The sequence below is a fragment of the Oncorhynchus gorbuscha genome, linkage group LG12 (assembly GCF_021184085.1).
Source record: "Oncorhynchus gorbuscha isolate QuinsamMale2020 ecotype Even-year linkage group LG12, OgorEven_v1.0, whole genome shotgun sequence".
In the NCBI taxonomy this organism is placed as follows: Eukaryota; Metazoa; Chordata; class Actinopteri; order Salmoniformes; family Salmonidae; genus Oncorhynchus; species Oncorhynchus gorbuscha.
Genome location: NC_060184.1, coordinates 30,843,568 through 30,863,707, shown reverse-complemented (window position 1 = coordinate 30,863,707; position 20,140 = coordinate 30,843,568). Strand labels below are relative to the sequence as shown.

Sequence of the window (20,140 nt, the reverse complement as noted above, 5' to 3'; positions counted from 1 at the left end):
GTCATGGTCAAACATACTGATACAACAGTAACTAAGATGGGGAGAAGTATGCCCATGATAAGGCGCTGATCTACCTTCTTGACAGCACTGTCAACAAGGCAGGTCCTACAGTCCCTGGTTTTGCCGCACTCGGACTAGTGTTCAGTAGTGTGTTCAGGTGCCACAAAAAAGTATTTAGGAAAATTGCAATTGGTTCAGAACGGGGCAGCACGATTGGCCCTTGGATGTACACAGAGAGCTGATATTACGAATATGTGTGTCAATCTCTCCTGGCTCAAAGTGGAGGAGAGATTGACTTCATCACTGCTTGTATTTGAGAGGTGTTGAATGCACCGAGCTGTCTAAAGTAAATTCACGTAAATGCCATTTACTCTTTTTGTGCGAGTGTTTACCCAGCTATCAGGGAAAAATGCACTGAAAGTATAAAAAGCGTTACTTCATTCACCATCAATGGCAATTAGCTTTACCCACCAATTTTATTTACCACTACATCACTGGATAGAACGTCCTCTAACATGTGAAACAAATAAAAGACTGGCCAGAATTCAATCATTGCAGATAGTTTTCTGCACTGTTTTCAGAAGTGCATTCGACTTGCAGAGCAGCATGTCCTGGTTGGAGTGAAATTACACTATTTAGAAACCGTCAGTGCTGTTGCTAGGATGTGCTGTTGTCAGTACTGATTGGCATACACCACAGGCCTACCGATTTCTAAATCAAGTGTCAGCTCCCTCCAACAGGAACACGCTGCTATGCAAATGAAACTTCAGAAGTGTAGTGCAAAATATATATATATTTTTGCAATAGCTTCTATTACATTCTGTTGTGAAAAGAAAGGCAGAAAATGTCTGCTGCTAAAAATGTATTTCAATTTTTTTTAAAGGTGGTTTGTCAGGATCATTTGACACATAATACTTTCATACTTTTTCTACTATCTTCCCTCTCCTTTTAAATGCATATAGGCTTCACTATGGAATGTCGAAGCACAAAGTAAGGCAACATTCCTGCCATCCTGCAGTGTCCACTCTCCTCCAGTGTGCATTCCCTGCTGGAATCACCCTTGAATCACCTGATACAAAATTCCTTTGTGGTTACAATATTGCCAAGAAAACTGCAGAGCATCTAAACAGTGTGCGGGTCCCTATCATTTTCACCTTTTGGCACTTTTTTTCTGTATCCTATAACTGTAAAAGTTTATAGGATTTAGGTACCATCGTTCAGGCCCAATTCGCCTGTGGTTTCAAGTCTCTTGGTAACGCTGTTGGTGACAGACCGGGGTCTGTTTGGCAGCCCTCTCACTCCTTCCTCCCACACCCCACACAGGCAGCTGGCTCTGGGGAGGTGGGGGGCGAACACCACCTCCAGCCTGCGAGGGGCGCTGGTAACGCCCTGCTCCCCGGTGCCCACACAGCCCGGGAGGCGGAGCAGCATCAGCCTCACCATCACCTGGTTGGCCCAGGCCATGCCCAGGGCGGGCAGCACCTTATTGTCCACCAACCTGAGAAAGAAGCATGTGGACGGACACACACACACACACACACACAGTCGCGTCAATAATGTCTGATCCCTGGCCGTGACCCCACACTCTGAGGGTGTCTCAGGGGGAGTGGGGTATGCAAACACCACTTTTTCAAATTCACACTGCTACATGTGTGAAATAGGACAAATGTAAGCACCCACCTAATTATTACTACTACTACAACAACACAAAGAGACAAAGCTATACACACACACCTATACTTGTATTGCTCTATGCTAGTAAATATACCAGGAGACTCAAACAGCTTACCCAAAGTTACAGTGTGCTGGATCTGGCCCATCCATTACATCTGTCACCTGAATAGGTACAGTGTAATAACTCATTACATTATTCGGAACATACCGCTAGCTTTTGTTCATGTATAGGGTCAGGCTACTATAACATAATTACATTATACAATGCAATATCAATAGAACACATCCAACATAATTCATTTTATTGATCCTTTATTTAAAACAGCAAAGTCACATTGAGATTAACACGTCCTTTTCAAGTGAGCCAAGAATAATAATACATCATCTGACATGCATGTGTAGCAGCAGACCTGGGTGAAATACTCGGAAGTTTCCGGATATACTAGAGTTTGCACTTTGGAACTATTCCAGTGTTTCCCTACTAGTACCAGGAAAACCGAAATAGTCTGATATAGTGCATTTGACCCGGGTCTGCTGAGTAGTTAAGGCTTTTCCCTACCTGGTTGATGCACAGCACCGGGGTACTGTAGTTGTGACTCAGGCGGTGGAGAGTGGCGGCAAAGGCCAGCATGTGGCGGGCTCTCTCGATACCCTCGTCCGCCTGGAACTCGCTGCGGAACAGAGCCGCCACAGAGTCCACCACCACCAGCCGAACAAGGCCCCGGGAGAGCAGAATGGGCACCCGCTGGGACACGCAGGCCTGCAGTGCACCCTGTTGGGACAACACAGAAACACTGGTCACATGTATATTAGGAAGCACAGGTGACCAGAAAGTATTAGCACAGGTGAGAGCACATGGTTCTTACAGTCTCACTAGAACAGCTTATGGAATGAATGCTCCTCGTCATGTTTGAACCAAAATCTTTTGTATCTTTCACTTCTGCAATAAATGGGAACATAACCCAACTACATATCTACGTCTGGAAATCCAATTCCATGTGGACACGTCATGAACTGCTTTCAACCTGTGCCAGTGGTGCTTGGGTTTCTGTTGCACCACTGTCCTACCAGATCGGCAGCATGCTCTATATAGATGTTGTCGCTGAAACGGATGCTCCGTATCAGGGCCTGGGGAAGCTCTGGCCGCAGCCGAGCCTGCTGGGTAATGAGCTGCCGCAGACGCTTGATGGGAAACGAGTCTTCTGTGCAAATATACACAGCTCCTGCAGGTGTAAAGACACATGCACATACTAAATATCATGCCATAAGCCTCACTATCTGCCAATAATGAAAAAGTTACAATATTTAGACAATACGGTTTACAGGCAGAACGTCAGGACAAAACACTGGAAACAAAGAGCTGGGTCGCATTTATATGGGCATGCAATGGAAAACGCTTTAAAATGTTTTGCATCAAATTATGTGTTCCTTATTGGAGAGGCTAGTCCAATTCGCCCCTCCCCCATTCAGTCCATTTTATCCATTAGGTCACCTGAATTGAGCCCTCCATACACCAGTGGGTACTGCACAGAAAGACACAGCTGCAAGCCAAACTGGGTCTTTCCTGCACTGCTCTCCCCTGCCAGTTCTGTGATGCCGCTCAACGGTACACCACCTCGCAGTAGAGCGTCCAGAACGGGGCAAGCCAAACTTAGCTTGTGCCCAGGTTCCAAAGAGGGACACTCTCCACGGTGCACTTGTAATGCTGTGTGAAAACAAATAATCCGTTACTTTGAATAATAAACTATAACTTGTTTGAGCCTAGGATTGTAAAGCCTAGGCTACAATCACTTCCGGGTGACTGGATACAATGGTAGAGTGCATCTCCAACTCTGGTTCTGGTGAGTTACTGGGGGTGCAGGCTTTTGTTAATTAATGCAATGCTGCAAAGGACTGAAAATGTCTCGGTTACTTTTTAAACCTCCTGTTTTGGACTCAATGTTTTTTTTTAAGAAAATAAATTAAAAACTAGGCTACTTTTCCATTCGCCAGTCAGAAAAAAAGTCCACCCTGCCCTCTCTCACTAGAATGAACGATACACATCTTCTAGCAATCTATTGATTGAACAGGCACCTGTCAGTCGCAAGGCGAGCGATGACAGGGAAACACTTCTGATTTGACAATCTGCCCTCTGTCCCACCTCCCGGTACCTGTTGGCAGTGTGATTTGTGCGCAGTGGTTGGCTGCAGTCAAATTTCTTTACATGGAGGAGAGCATGATGCACCTTCATCGTCTCTGTGTGTGAATTTCAGGGCTATACAGTGCGACTATTTTACTCGCATATGCGCCTAAAAATAAAAACATCCCCGACAGATGTTTTGTGGCAACAGAAAACCACCATTGCTTCAACGTAGGGATGGTGACAGGTTTCCTCCAGACTTGACGCTTGGCATTCAGGCCAAAAAGTTCAATTTTGGTTTCGTCAGACCAGAGAATCTGGTTTCTCATGGTCTGAGTCCTTTAAAAGCTGCAAAACCTGGACCCGTATAAATCAGCTGGGCTTGACAATCTGGACCCTCTATTTCTGAAACTATCCGCCGCCATTGTCGCAACCCCTATTACCAGCCTGTTCAACCTCTCATATCGTCTGAGATCCCCAAGGACTGGAAAGCTGCCGCAGTCATCCCTCTCTTCGAAGGGGGTGACACCCTGGACCCAAACTGTTACAGACCTATATCCATCCTGCCCTGCCTATCTAAGGTCTTCGAAAGCCAAGTCAACAAACAGGTCACTGACCATCTCGAATCCCACCGTACCTTCTCCGCTATGCAATCTGGTTTCCGAGCCGGTCACAGGTGCACCTCAGCCACACTCAAGGTACTAAACGACATCATAACCGCCATCGATAAAAGACAGTACTGTGCAGCAGTCTTCATCGACCTTGCCAAGGCTTTCGACTCTGTCAATCACCATATTCTTATCGGCAGACTCAGTAGCCTCGGTTTTTCGGATGACTGCCTTGCCTGGTTCACCAATTACTTTGTAGACAGAGTTCAGTGTGTCAAATCGGAGGGCATGTTGTCCGGTCCTCTGGCAGTCTCTGTGGGGGTGCCACAGGGTTCAATTCTCGGGCCGACTCTTTTCTCTGTATATATCAATGATGTTGCTCTTGCTGCGGGCGATTCCTTGATCCACCTCTACGCAGACGACACCATTGTATACACTTTCGGCCCGTCATTGGACACTGTGCTATCTAACCTTCAATCGAGCTTCAATGCCATACAGCACTCCTTCCGTGGCCTCCAACTGCTCTTAAACGCTAGTAAAACCAAATGCATGCTTTTCAACCGATCGCTGCCTGCACCCGCATGCCCGACTAGCATCACCACACTGGATGGTTCCGACCGTGAATATGTGGACACCTATAAGTACCTAGGTGTCTGGCTAGACTGCAAACTCTCCTTACAGACCCATATCAAACATCTCCAATCGAAAATCAAATCAAGAATCAGCTTTCTATTCCGCAACAAAGCCTCCTTCACTCACGCTGCCAAGCTTACCCTAGTAAAACTGACTATCCTACCGATCCTCGACTTCGGCGACGTCATCTACAAAATTGCTTCCAACACTCTACTCAGCAAACTGGATGCAGTTTATCACAGTGCCATCCGTTTTGTCACTAAAGCACCTTATACTACCCACCACTGCGACTTGTATGCTCTAGTCGGCTGGCCCTCGCTACATATTCGTCGCCAGACCCACTGGCTTCAGGTCATCTACAAGGCCATGCTAGGCAAAGCTCTGCCTTATCTCAGCTCACTGGTCACGATGGCAACACCCATCCGTAGCACGCACTCCAGCAGGTGTATCTCATTGATCATCCCTAAAGCCAACACCTCATTCGGCCGCCTTTCGTTCCTGTACTCTGCTGCCTGTGACTGGAACAAATTGCAAAAATCGCTGAAGTTGGAGACTTTTATCTCCCTCACCAACTTCAAACATCAGCTAGCTGAGCAGCTAACTGATCGCTGCAGCTGTACATAATCTATTGGTAAATAGCACACCCATTTTCACCTACCTCATCCCCACAGTTTTTACTTTTCTGCTCTTTTGCACAACAATATCTCTACCTGTACATGATCATCTGATCATTTATCACTCCAGTGTTAATCTGCAATATTGTAATTATTCGCCTACCTCCTCATGCCTTTTGCACACATTGTATATAGACTCCCCTTTTTTTCTCTGTGTTATTGACTTGTTAATTGTTTACTCCATGTGTAACTCTGTGTTGTCTGTTCACACTGCTATGCTTTATCTTGGCCAGGTCGCAGTTGCAAATGAGAACCTGTTCTCAACTAGCCTACCTGGTTAAATAAAGGTGAAATAAAAATAATAAAAAAAGTGCCTTTTGGCACACTCCAAGTGGGTTGTCATGTGCCTTTTACTGAGGAGTGGCCACTCTACAATAAAGGCCTGATTGGTGGAGTGCTGCAAAGATGGTTGTCCTTCTGGAAGGTTCTCCAGTCTCCACATATGAACTCTGGACGTCTGCCAGTGACCATCTGGTTCTTGGTCACCTCCCTGACCAAGGCCCCTCTGCCCCGACTGCTCAGTTTGGTCGGCGGCCAGCTATAGGAAGAGTAGTGGAGCTTCCAAACTTCTTCAACTTAAGAATGATGGAGGCCAATGTGTTCATAGGGACCTTCAATGCTGCAGAAATGTTTTGGCACCCTTCCCCAGATCTGTGCCTCGACACAATCCTGTCTCAGAACTCTACGGACAATTCCTTCAACCTCATGGCTTGGTTTCCGCTCTGACATTCACGGTTAACTGTGGGACCTTACATAGACAGGTGTGCGCCTTCCAAATCATGTCCAATCAACTGAAATTACCACAGGTGGACTCCAATCAAGTTTTAGAAAAATCAAGGATGATCAATGGAAACAGGATGCACCTGAGCTCAATTGCGAGTCTCATAACCAAAAGGGTATGAATACTTATGCAAATGTTTTGTATTTCTAAAAACTTGTTTTCGCATTGTCATTATGGGGTATTGTGTGTAGATTCATGAGTAAAAATGTTTTGTCAATTATAGAATAGGGCTGTAACGTAAGAAAATGTTGAAAAAGTAAAGGGGTCTGAATACTTTCCGAATGCATGTTGACATGATTTTGCTGTACAAAAAATCTATGCAAATGTATGGTTTTTGCATCACTTAGTCTAGCCAGCACTAAAACACCTGCCTAAACATAGCTCGCTAGTTGGTGTGTTAGTGCTGGGCCTGAATCAAAATCTGCACACCCAGTAGCTCTCCATGTTTGGAGTTGGAGAACCCTGCAATAGAATAGAGCATGCCTACCTGTTACAGGTGAATGTCTGCGGTAAGAGATAGCAACAGCTGTGTGCAGGTGTTGCACGTCTGACTTTGACAGGTGGGTGAGTCGTTGTAGATCCGGACCCGAGAGACTGAGAATCTCCCTCGCTGATTTCACATTAGCTAAAATCAACATAAATGAATAATGAGCAGACGCACCTACAGCATACATTTTAACACCACAACGTTGACTAGCAAAGTGAAATGTTATAGATACATTGCCTTCAGATGGTATACACACCTATTGACTTTATCCTAATGTTTTGTATTACAGCCTGAATTTAAAATGATTCCATTTCTTGTCACTGGCTTACACACTATAACCTGTATATTATTAAAAAATGAAACGCTCAAATGTTTTGAGACCAGTATTCAACCCCTTTGTTCTGGCAAGCCTAAATAAGTTCAGGAGTAAACATGTGCTTAACAAGTCATATAATAAGTTGCATGGACTCACTGTGTGCAATAATAGTGTTTAACATTATTTTTTAATGACTACCTCATCTCTGTACCCCACACATACAGATAATTGTAAGGTCCCTCAGTGGAGCAGTGAATTTCAACACAGATTAAACCACAAAGACAAGGGAGATTTTCCAATGCCTCGCAAAGAAGGGCACCTATTGGTTAATGGGAGAAAAAAAAATGCAGACATTGAATATCGATTTGAGCATGGTGAAGTTGATTACACTTTGGATGGTGTATCAATATACCCACTCACTACAAAAAGATACAGGTGTCCTTCCTAACTCAGTTGCTGCAGAAGGAAACAGCTCAGGGATTTCACAATGAGGCCAATGGTGACTTTAAAACAGTTAGAGTTGAATGTGATATGAGAAAACTGTAGTTACAATACTAACCTAATTGAGAGTGAAAAGGAAGCCTGTACAGAACAAAAATATTCCTAAACCTACATTCTGTTTGTAACAAGGCACTAAAGTAATACTGCCAAAAATGTGGCAAAGCAATTCACTTTTTGGCCTGAATACAAAGTGTGGTATTGGATATGCTCCAAACATATTACGGAGTACCACTCTCCATATTTTCAAGCATAGTGATGGCTGCTTGTAATCGTTAAGAACTGGTGAGTTTAAGATAAAAAACAAATAGAATGGAGCTAGCTCACGGTCAGATGATTAGCAACATTAGCCTGGCTAGATGGCTACATTAGCCATCGACTTGTCTAGTCATTTAAATGCATGAGAACCTTCTTTGGCTTTTATAAACCAACAGTCTAGCTTGCTAATTAACTTAAATGGTGAAGCTAGGGCTAGGCGTTCTTGAGAATGTTGGTTTGTGTCTGGGTGAGGGGTGGGACATACTTCTTCAAGTACTACTTCACTTGTAACTACCCTAGCCAGCTGTATTATTTTAGTCTGGCTTTGATAGGTTTCAGCATAGTCAACAGTGTGCTTACTTTACTGCGGGAAAACATTGATATGTTTGCTGTAACGCTTTGGTCAGCAGATCATTAGTATAGCTAGTAGGCAAAGTTATGCAACCTTGTTTAGTCCTACCTGCTATAGTGGGTTTTTAATTCATTGGTACTCAAAACATTTGCTTTTTAGGTAGAATTACTGTCATGTTATTGAGGCCAAATTGGAAACCTTATTTGCGCCTTCTCTATTCCGGAACCAGTGGGTGTGCCGGAGTCTTGCCACCTTTCAACTAAGTAAGCCGTTTCAACCTGAAACACTATTTCTCCTGCTCTAGTCTGTTTCAGGCATTGCAGGAAGTCCTGAAGACCAGATGTGTGTGACAAATTTTGTCCCAGCCCAGCTCAAACACCGAACATAAGCTTATACACACTCCTGCCATTCAGATCTGGATTGGGGAGGGGGCTATTGATATAATGCATGCTCCACTCTCAAATTGAACTTGCTGACGGATACCATGAAAGCCATCCACCCCTCAAGTTACCCCTTATTCAACTCTGTGCCTTTTATGCCCCATGGTCCCTCAACTTTGGGCACTGTGGAGCACTCCACCTGATCTCTTTATAGATGCAGACCCAAAGACATTCAAACAGCATTTTGAGAGCAAGCGTTCCAAGTCTCCAATGGTCCCAGTACTGGTTGATGTGAAGGCCTAAATGACCACAAACAATTGACCTACAGCTGGGGTAAGATTCTTCCATCATTCACACACAGTATACATAAATGTAAACCACCATGTTGTCTACAAAATGTTGTCATCAATAATTAAGTTGTATGCCTTTTATGCCGCCCCCCAACTTCAGACATTTTGGAACTCTCGATCTTATCTCTATAAACACACCCTACCATCACCCATTTTCCCTATGCTGCTTCCTTCACTTGTTTTTATCCTTATTTGATAACCTCTAGACTCAGTAACATGTTTAAAAGTGTTGTGGTGTACTGTTTTTGTTACCTTTTTTTTTTTTTTACACCTGTGTAATGCTGTCCCGCTAATTCTGGGGTTCAGACTAGGGTAACAAGGGGTCGGAAACTTTCCAGGAAACATCCGGAAATGTTCCATGGGAATCTTTCTTAAATTCATCCAAAATTGTTATAAGCTAACAGTCAACCTCTTGTGGGATACACAAGGCAATTCTAGGTCTTGTGGCATATTTTGGTTAAACTATTCCCAATTCAATGGAATTGCAACCCTCTGCATGCACAGTGCATTCTTCCATAACATGTACAGCTGATCCTCAAGATCTTGCACACTAATGAGATGATATTGAGCCCACACTACTACACCGTCTGAGCCTAGGACTACATGCTTTCTGTTAAGTTTTGATTACAATACGGGGTGGGGTGAATATATATTTTACATGACATACATTTTTTGTTACTAGTAAATAGTAGCCTACAGCAAAGTGTGTTTAAATTACTTTTACTTGTTAAAGATTTCTGCTAGTTAGTCTTTGCTACCATGTGGGTTTTAGCTAACTTGAGCCTGCTAACTGAGGAGTGTTAATTCACCTGTTTCCATACATGTTTCATTTTAAAACATTTATCTTACAAAGGAGTTGTTTAATCTAACTGCTTAACTATTTATCTGTACATGGAATTGTAAGTTGTTTTTTTTAACATAAAAAATAATAATCTTTACAGGAAAATGTCACAACCACTATCTGATGTGTGGAGACATTTTACTGCAGCTAATGGAGAAGGAAAAGCTGTGTACATTGGCAAATACTGTGCCAAATCATATGTGAAGAATGCAACAAAGATGCATAATCAACTGGCAAAGTGCATAAAGTTCCCTCAGCGCTATAGCAAGCAACCTCTGACAAAAGTCCCTCTACTTCTATTTGAGGTGAAAATATATTTAAAAAAAAATATATTATTATTATTATTATTATTATATTATATATATATATTATTATTATATATTAAAATGATCAATCAGACACCTTATCAATAGCAACAGCTCATGGTCCTCCTGGAATCAGAAGTTTTTTTGACTCATTGGAGGAACGTAGTCAGAGAAATTATGATGAATGTCTTGCTAGAGCTGTGTATGCAACTGGTTCACCTCTGATGCTCACAGGCAATGTGTATTGGAAGAGATTTCTGAATGTTCTTCGCCCAGCATAAATCTCTCCAACCAGACATGCTTTATCTGCTCATTTGCTGGATGCAGAGTTCAAGTGAAGGTCAAGCAAATCATAGAGAAAGCAGACTGTATTGCAATCATCTCTGATGGGTGGTCGAATGTTCGTGGGCATGAAATAACTACATAATCTCCACCCCTCAACCAGTATTCTACAAGAGCACAGACACTACGGACAACAGACACACCGATCTCTACTTTGCAGATGAGCTGAAAGCAGTCATCAATTACCTTGGACCACAGAAGGTATTTGCACTGGTGACAGACAATGCTGCGAACATGAAGGCTGCTTGGTCTAAAGTGGAGGGGTCCTACCCTCACATCACAACCATTGGCTGTACTGCTCATGCATTTAATCTGCTCCTCAAGGACATCATGGCACTGAAAAAATGAATACACTCTACAAGAGAGCCAAGGAAATGGTTTGGTATGTGTATCATCAGCAATCTACCTCACCAAAAAAGTGAGAAAAATAAGAGCACCACATTGAAGCTGCCCAGCAACACCCATTGGGATGGTGTTGTCATCATGTTTGACAGTCTCCTGGAGGGGAAGGAGTCTCTCCAAGAAATGACCATATCACAGTCTGCGATATGGACAGCCCCATCAAGAGGATCCTCCTGGATGATGTATTTTGGGAAAGAGTGGTAAGCAGCCTGAAACTCCTGAAACCTATAGCAGTAGCCATTTCACGGATTGAGGGAGACAATGCCAGCCTGTCTGATGTTCAGACTCTACTTGCAAATGTAAAAGAAATCTGTACAGCCCTGCCCACTTCACTGTTGCTCCAAGCAGAGGTTACTGTACTTCTGAAATGCATCAGAAAGTGTGAAGACTTCTGCCTGAAGCCCATACACGCCACAGCATACATGTTGGACACTTTTTGAGCCTGACAAGCCAACCTCAACAAGGTTGTAAAGTGACCGTGAAGATGAGGCCTCAGTCTGATGTTCAAGAGGTGGACATTGAGGAGGTCCAGGGAGAAGACATGGAAGCCTTAGAGGAAGACAACCACAAAGCTTTAGTCTAGAAACGATCATTTTACAGATGTTGAAAATGTTTTTGGGAGATGCGATGGATCATTCAATATTCCCTTTCTTTTGTTGTTTGTGCTGGTCTAATTCGTCAAAATGGAAAAGCATAAGAATCTGTGCTCTCTCAATAATAATAGTTCATATGGTGCTCTTCCCAGGTTTGTGACATTGATGAATTAATAATTTTACTTCAATTCATATGTTATGTATAAAAGGCATATGTACAAATGGTTTACTATTTTGATTTCTTTAAAACAATGTAATTGTTGGAGTTCGGGTGTTTGACGTGATTTGATCGGTGACTAGGTGCATTTTTGTCAAATAAATATACTTATTCATTCATGATTATGGATATATTCTGTAATGAGTTCATCTGGCTTTGAATCTGCAACAGAACATGTCAACAAATTAGTTCTGAATTGCTTTAAAGTTCCACTACGCGGAAATCGCTCCACCATTTACTGGTTGCTAAAATTCTAATGTTTGCCTAATTTCAGTTTGTGACAAAACAAGCAAGAATCATGTTGAGAATAATTGTACCATCTAAAAACGCCGCGAAATAACTCTTCTATAACCAAAAACATTGTATTTTCAGCTTTTTTGAAGCTGGTGTACAAAACTGAAAGTAAACGACGTCAAATATAAACTTAAGAATGGGAAGGATAACAATAGTGTACATAGAACAGCTCTACAGATTCTTAAACTTGCTTTCAATGATAATGACATATCTATAAAACTCACATTTCACTGTGAATTGCTCCGGTCGCCCCAAAAGATTACATATTGCAGCTTTAATAGAGCAGTGTATTCTGACACCATGTTTTAAAAGTCACAAGAGCATTAATGAGGTTGAACACTGATGTTGAGCGATTAGGCCTGGCTCACAGTTGGCGTTCCAATTCAACTGAGACTGCTCTCCTCTGTATCACGGAGGCGCTCTGCACTGCTAAAGCTAACTCTCTCTCCTCTGCTCTCATCCTTCTAGATCTATCGGCTGCCTTCGATACTGTGAACCATCAGATCCTCCTCTCCACCCTCTCCGAGTTGGGCATCTCCGGCGCGGCCCACGCTTGGATTGCGTCCTACCTGACAGGTCGCTCCTACCAGGTGGCGTGGCGAGAATCTGTCTCCTCACCACGCGCTCTCACCACTGGTGTCCCCCAGGGCTCTGTTCTTGGCCCTCTCCTATTCTCGCTATACACCAAGTCACTTGGCTCTGTCATAACCTCACATGGTCTCTCTTATCATTGCTATGCAGACGACACACAATTAATCTTCTCCTTTCCCCCTTCTGATGACCAGGTGGCGAATCGCATCTCTGCATGTCTGGCAGACATATCAGTGTGGAGGACGGATCACCACCTCAAGCTGAACCTCGGCAAGACGGAGCTGCTCTTCCTCCCGGGGAAGGACTGCCCGTTCCATGATCTCGCCATCACGGTTGACAACTCCATTGTGTCCTCCTCCCAGAGCGCCAAGAACCTTGGCGTGATCCTGGACAACACCCTGTCGTTCTCAACCAACATCAAGGCGGTGGCCCGTTCCTGTAGGTTCATGCTCTACAACATCCGCAGAGTACGACCCTGCCTCACACAGGAAGCGGCGCAGGTCCTAATCCAGGCACTTGTCATCTCCCGTCTGGATTACTGCAACTCGCTGTTGGCTGGGCTCCCTGCCTGTGCCATTAAACCCCTTCAACTCATCCAGAACGCCGCAGCCCGTCTGGTGTTCAACCTTCCCAAGTTCTCTCACGTCACCCCGCTCCTCCGTTCTCTCCACTGGCTTCCAGTTGAAGCTCGCATCCGCTACAAGACCATGGTGCTTGCCTACGGAGCTGTGAGGGGAACGGCACCTCAGTACCTCCAGGCTCTGATCAGGCCCTACACCCAAACAAGGGCACTGCGTTCATCCACCTCTGGCCTGCTCGCCTCCCTACCACTGAGGAAGTACAGCTCCCGCTCAGCCCAGTCAAAACTGTTCGCTGCCCTGGCCCCCCAATGGTGGAACAAACTCCCTCACGACGCCAGGACAGCGGAGTCAATCACCACCTTCCGGAGACACCTGAAACCCCACCTCTTTAAGGAATACCTAGGATAGGATAAGTAATCCCTCTCACCCCCCCTAAGTTTTAGATGCACTATTGTTAAGTGACTGTCCCACTGGATGTCATAAGGTGAATGCACCAATTTGTAAGTCGCTCTGGATAAGAGCGTCTGCTAAATGACTTAAATGTAAATGTGTTTTAATGGGGTTGAGGTCAGGGCTCTGTGCAGGCCAGTCAAGTTCTTCCACACAGATCTTGACAAACCACTTCTGAATGGACCTCGCTTTGTGCACGGGGCATTGTCATGCTGACACAGAAAAGGGCTTTCCCCAAACAGAATCTAGAATGTCACTATTCTGTAGCGTTAAGATTCCCCTTCACTGGAACTAAGGGGCCTAGCCTGAACCATGAAAAACAGTCCCAGACCATTATTCCTCCTCCAACAAACTTTAGTTGAACTATGTGTTCAGGCAGGTAGCATTCACCTTGCATCCAACAAACCCAGATTTGTCCATTGGACTGCAAGATGGTGAAGCGTGATTCATCACTCCAGAGAACACGTTTCCACTGCTCCAGAGTCCAATGACAGTGAGCTTTACACCACTCCAGCCGACGCATTGCACATGCTGATCTTAGGCTTGTGTGCGGCTGCTTGTGCATGGAAACTCATTTCATGAAGCTCCCGACGAACAGTTATTGTGCCCGACGTTACTTCCAGCGGCAATTTGGAACTTGATAGTGAGTGTTGCAACTGAGATGATTTTTACGTGCTCCAGCACACAGTAGTCCCGTTCTGTAAGCTTGTGTGGTCTGCCACTTCACGAATGAGACGTTGTTGCTCCTAGACATTTCCACTTCACAATAACCGCACTTACAGTTGACCGGGGCAGCACTACCAGGGCAGAAATTTGCCAAACTGACTTGTTGGAAAGGTGGCATCCTATGACAGTGCCACGTTGAAAGTCATTGAGCTCTTCAGTAAGGCCATTCTACTGCCAATGTTTGACTATGGAGATTGGACGGCTGCGTGCTCGATTTTATATACCTGTCAGCAACGGGTGTGGCTGAAATAGCTGAATTCACAAATTTGAAGGGTGGTCCACATAAATTATATATACAAATCTGACTTCTACTGGCATAGTATGCTGTAAAAGACCAAATGCATAATTTTGTAAAATTTTAATTTTTACCTTTATTTTACTAGGCAAGTCAGTTAAGAACAAATTCTTATTTTCAATGACGGCCTAGGAACAGTGGGTTAACTGCCTGTTCAAGGGCAGAACGACAGATTTTGTACCTTGTCAGCTCAGGGATTTGAACTTGCAACCTTTCGGTTACTAGTCCAATGCTCTAACCACTAGGCTACCCTGCAAATTATAGCGCAACATGCAACAATTTCAAAGATTTTACTGAGTTACAGTTATATAAAGGAAATCAGTCAATTGAAATAAATTCATTAGGCCCTAATATATGGATTTCACATGACTGGCATATCTGTACTCCATCTGTCAGTCACAGAGATATATATATATATTTTTTTAAGTACGGGCGTGGATCAGAAAACCAGTCAGTACCTGGTGTGACCACAATTTGCCTCAAGCAGCGCAACATATAGCCTTTGCATAGAGTTGATCAGACTGTCGATTGTTGCCTGTGGAATGTTGTGCAAAGTGGCTGGATATTGGTGGGAACTGGAACATGCTGTCGTACACGTCACATCCAGAGCATCCCCAATATACTCAATGGGTGGCATGTCTGGTGAATATGCAAGCCACATGGAAGAACTAAGACATTTTCAGCTTCCAGGAATTGTGTACAGATCCCTTCGACATGGGGCCGTGCATTATCATGCTGAAACATGAGGTGGTGGCAGTGGATGAATGGCACCACAATGGGACTCAGGATTTCATCACGTTAACTCTGTTGGTTCAAATTGCAATTGTGTTCGCGGCCCATAGCATTTGCCTGCCCATACCATAACACCACTATGGGGCACTCTGTTCACAAAGTTGACATGCGTAAACCGTTTGCATCCACACGACGCCATACACAGCCTGCCATCTGCCTAGCACAGTTGAAACTGAGATTCATCTGTGAAGAGAACACTTCTCCAGTGTGCTGAAGGCCATCGAAGGTGAGCATTTGCCCTCTGAAGTCGGTTACGACACCGACCTGCAGTCAGGCCAAGACCATTGGACGTACCGACCGGTTGGACATACCGTCCAATTCTCTGAAACGACGTTGGAGGCAGCTTATGGTTGAGAAATTAACATTTAGTTATCTGGCAACAGCTTTGGTGGACATTCCTGCAGTCAGCATGCCAATTGCACACTCCCTCAAAACTTGAGACAGCTGTAGCATTGTGTTGTGACAAAATGGAACATTTTAGAGTGGCCTTTTATTGTCCCAATCACAAGGTGCACCTGTGTAATGATCATGCTGTTTCATCAGCAAACTGTGCCAATATATCCTTCAAACACCAGCTTCAAGGGCATTATCACTTTCATATAATGGGTTACCAACATAGTCAAATAATGATTGACATATTTTCATTACATTTTTTTTATTTTTATTAATTTATTCATACTATTTCATCCTTCCATAAGATATAGTCCTGACACAAATCTAGGGTTGCTACCCAGAGCCAGCTGATCATTTGTTCTATCGGCTTGGTTGCTAGAGACGTGACCCAGTCGTTCAGTCTTCTGTTCGTTCTAAATGTTCCATTGCCATACTGGCTGGCAACATTCTTATAACCCTTTCTTGCTAGCTAGCCAACTACGCCAGAATAACAGCAAAGTAGCTGCATTTGCGTTTGTTTAAGCTGTTTTCTAGTGACATTTATTTGGATACACGCACAACAATGAGCTAATGAGGCACGATTATGCCTGGTATAGAAGATGTGCTTTCTCATTCGGACACTTGTTCAGAGGAGCTAGCCAACAACACAGCTAACACAATCACTTCAAACTGAAGCTGGAAAGACATCAAACTAGCTGCATTTAGTTTCACCTGTTTTCTATTGACATTTCTATGTATACATCCATAAAAATGCTGCCAGCTGATTCATGATTTTGACTGGCTAACTAGATGCCTGTCCGTCTCGTCCCGACATGTTCATTACTATGGGACAGCGGGATATCCAATTTCAATATTGAAACAATGTTGCAAATATCAGAGACAGACAGCAAGGTTTATACAAATATCTGCTATTTAAAATCAAATGCTAGTCTAAATTAAATGTCTAGATGCTTTTTATAGTGGAAATCAAATGTATAAATTGGCTGGCTGGGCTGATCACAGTGGATTGCACAGTGAGATGGAACAAAGTAAATAGACATTTCAACATCATAGCTTTAGCCAGTGGTAACTTGTGGAATATACAACTGGGTGGTTCGAGCCCTGAATGCTGATTGGCTGACAGCTGTGGTATATCAGACTGTATACCACGGGTATGAAAAAAAAACTTTCATTTCACAGCTCTAATTACGTTGATAACCAGTTTATAATAGCAATAAGGCCCCTCTGGAGTTTGTGGTATATGGCCAATATACCACAGCGAAGGGCTGTATCCAGGCACTCCGCGCATAGCGTCGTAATTACAAACAGCCCTTAGCCGTGGTACATTAGCAATATAACACACCGCTCGGGGTTTACTGCTTAATTATAGACACGGGCTGGAATGCGGTTTTAACCAATCAGCATCCAAGATTAGTCCCACCTGTTATATAAAATTAGCTATTGTACGTCTAGCCGAATTATGGCTAGCTAGCGAACGTCCGTTTATTTTTACCTTTCTTTACGGCTGCTATAATCCTTGGGTTGAGCTCCAATTGTTCCCAATCCATATTTCCCATACATACCATTTAGTCTGGGATACATTTCTCCATTCTGTGAGGCATCCGCAAGCAAAATGTGAACGGCATGCTGGTTATCTATTGTGGTAACAAAAACACTGGAGGACTGGCGCGCGAAATTACCCGCCCACCAATCGTCATCACAGAGCGCGTCGCACACGGAATAGTGATGGGAGGAACTAAATGTAAATTTAGGGGTGTACATTTAAAACCTTTTTTTTTAAAGCAATAGCTACTAACTGTAAAGTGCTTTCATTGTATTTTGGTGTACATAATAATTGGGATACATAAATAAGAATACTGTGTACATAGTTTCAATAAATTCAATACTCATCCTGAAGTTGTCATCCTTACCCTGAAAATAAAATATTTGGTTTAGCTTATGCTGAGTAGGTTTTGCGAAAGTCAAAACACCAAAACATAAGCTTCCTCGTCGAATGGAATATGAAATTAGCTAACAATGACCTTTTTAAACGGCATATCGTTGTATCACGTGAACATATTTTGAGAACAAGCTTTTAGCATATGCACAGTCTTTTTACTCTGAGAAAAGAGTTAACCAAGTATCCATAGCGTCTGAAGTGTTTCCTCCTGTACTGGATTTCTTTGTCGCCATTACAAGTACTAGCTAACACCACGCAGGTATTAAACTTTGAATAACGTCAGCTAGCTAGCTAAATATAAAGATAGTAAGTACTCTCGGATTTGAAAATTAAATGAAAACTTATTTGCCATGCATGTCTCCCCTTCTGCATTACAGTAGTGGGTGTGTGATATCTAGTTGCTAATGTAGCTAGCTACACATTAAATGGGTTAGCTAGCTGGTTATCTTGACTTTGGTATTGTTGTGACAATGAGCGCAAACCATGTCCCACGTTACTGTGATCTCATGTCTTTCATGTGTTGTCCGAACAATTTCAGTAATTGCTTGAAAAATATTCTCTAAAGCAAAGTTTAGCATGCACAAATATATTGATGGCTTGTCAATGGTGGCCTACTGGTGTAATCAACACATTGCATGGGGAATGTGTAAATACGATTATGTAGCAAACGTTACACAGAAGTGACAAATTATCCTCTTTTGATACAGGTTTATTTGGGCAGACACCACAGACATGACTTCCCGCATATGCAAGAACTGTGGTTGTTCCGAGATCGACCTCGATCAGGCTCGGGGCAATGCAGTATGCACGAACTGTGGGTCTGTGCTGGAGGACAACATCATCGTGTCCGAGGTGCAATTCGTGGAGGGCAGTGGTGGGATTTCGTCAGCTGTGGGGCAATTCGTCTCAGCAGATGGTAAGACCTGCATTTTGCATAAGACTTCAGCATCACAAAACAAAACAAAAAATTGATCTTACCACTGCAGTATTACACAAATATCCTCTGCCCAAATCCATATTTAGAGATGCTAAATATTGCATATGTGAAAATGCACCATATTACATGCAAGCTTGTCTCTGATGTTAAGCAGACAATGTAAGAAACGTTCTTCACAAAAAGACAACTGTTCAAATAAGCTTGATGGTATAATTGGGAAGAAATCCTTGCAGTTAGATTAAACAAAAAGTATATATAGTGCATAAAGTCATCATAAGCACTAGGCTACATAAATGTTTCACAAATCATAGACTACCTATAAAAATTTTTTTACAAAAAAAAAAAATTAGCATTTGGCTACATCTTGTGGGCTTTGCTAAATGTTTCATAACACCCATGCTGTTCTTATGATTTGAGAAATAGTAACAATAATAAAGCCTTCACCAACCCATTATGAAGTGTTCACCCTGGAAGTTGGAATGAAAGATACTGTTCTAAGTTCAGTTAATTGTGTTATGGTCTTGCTGTAAGGTCAGTCATAAATAATTGCACATCATACATATGGGAATTTTAAATGAATGATATGCATATGGTTTTGAAGTCTACAATCATGCCACTCGCCCAATATTAGACCTCTGATTAATGAATAAGACAAGGTCTATGGGCATTCCATAGCGACTGCATTTGAGAACTTCTGGTACAATGACTACCTGCTAGCAGCATGTGCCCCATGTCCATAGCTACATCCATATATATAAAAAAAATATTCTGATTAAAAAATTTTTTTTTTAAAGAAGCAATTTGCATCACCGAACAATGAGCAAGAAACTTAAATCAAATTGGTCACATACACATGGTTAGCAGATGTTATTGCGAGTGTAGCGAAATGCTTGTGCTTCTAGTTCTGACAGTGCAGCAATATCTAACAATTTCACAACTAAGACACAAATCTAAGGAATGGATTAAGAATATATAAAAATATGGATGAGCGATGAGGCAAGATGATGATAATTGGGATACATAAATAAGAATACTGTGTACATAGTACAATGTTTGGTTTTTGCTTTCTGCGTACACCAGTCTGTGGTTCACACCTGTCGGTTAGCTAATGAGTCCTGCAAAACAGGCAGGTGCTGCCCCAGACGAGAAGTGACGGAAACATCGATGTGCGAAGCTAGAACAACATTGGCATCCATATTAGATTTATTTGGAGAGGGGAAGCAGCTAAAAAAAACATGGTTTAAGTTACGTTCACTGCTCGGTGATGCAAATAGCAATTCTCCAATCAGAACCATCTACCTATTATGGACGT

The 20,140-nt window shown here is 43.0% G+C and overlaps 2 protein-coding genes across 3 annotated transcripts in view; one reads left to right on the top strand and one right to left on the bottom strand.

Moving 5' to 3' along the window:
• Positions 1 to 451: 451 nt before the first annotated feature.
• Positions 452 to 17,664, bottom strand: xrcc3 (X-ray repair complementing defective repair in Chinese hamster cells 3). 2 transcript variants are annotated; one of them, XM_046291807.1, is made up of 7 exons: positions 17,515 to 17,664; positions 6,977 to 7,114; positions 3,167 to 3,379; positions 2,743 to 2,897; positions 2,234 to 2,446; positions 1,790 to 1,836; positions 452 to 1,498 (listed from the first exon to the last, which is right to left on the bottom strand). In XM_046291807.1, the coding sequence occupies exons 1-7, from the start codon at positions 17,531 to 17,533 to the stop codon at positions 1,204 to 1,206; spliced, it is 1,080 nt and encodes a 359-aa protein (XP_046147763.1). In that variant the 5' UTR covers positions 17,534 to 17,664; the 3' UTR covers positions 452 to 1,203. The 2 variants fall into 2 exon arrangements, with proteins under 2 accessions (XP_046147763.1, XP_046147762.1); XM_046291806.1 differs by having other exon boundaries at positions 17,445 to 17,647.
• A 223-nt stretch (positions 17,665 to 17,887) lies between these two features.
• Positions 17,888 to 20,140, top strand: part of brf1b (BRF1 RNA polymerase III transcription initiation factor subunit b) — a 121,410-nt gene continuing 119,157 nt past the window's right edge. The window contains exons 1-2 of the mRNA XM_046291801.1: positions 17,888 to 18,150; positions 18,599 to 18,807. Of these exons, the coding sequence (XP_046147757.1) occupies positions 18,624 to 18,807 (184 nt within the window). The 5' untranslated portion in view covers positions 17,888 to 18,150; positions 18,599 to 18,623. The remainder of the gene's footprint in view (positions 18,151 to 18,598; positions 18,808 to 20,140) is intronic.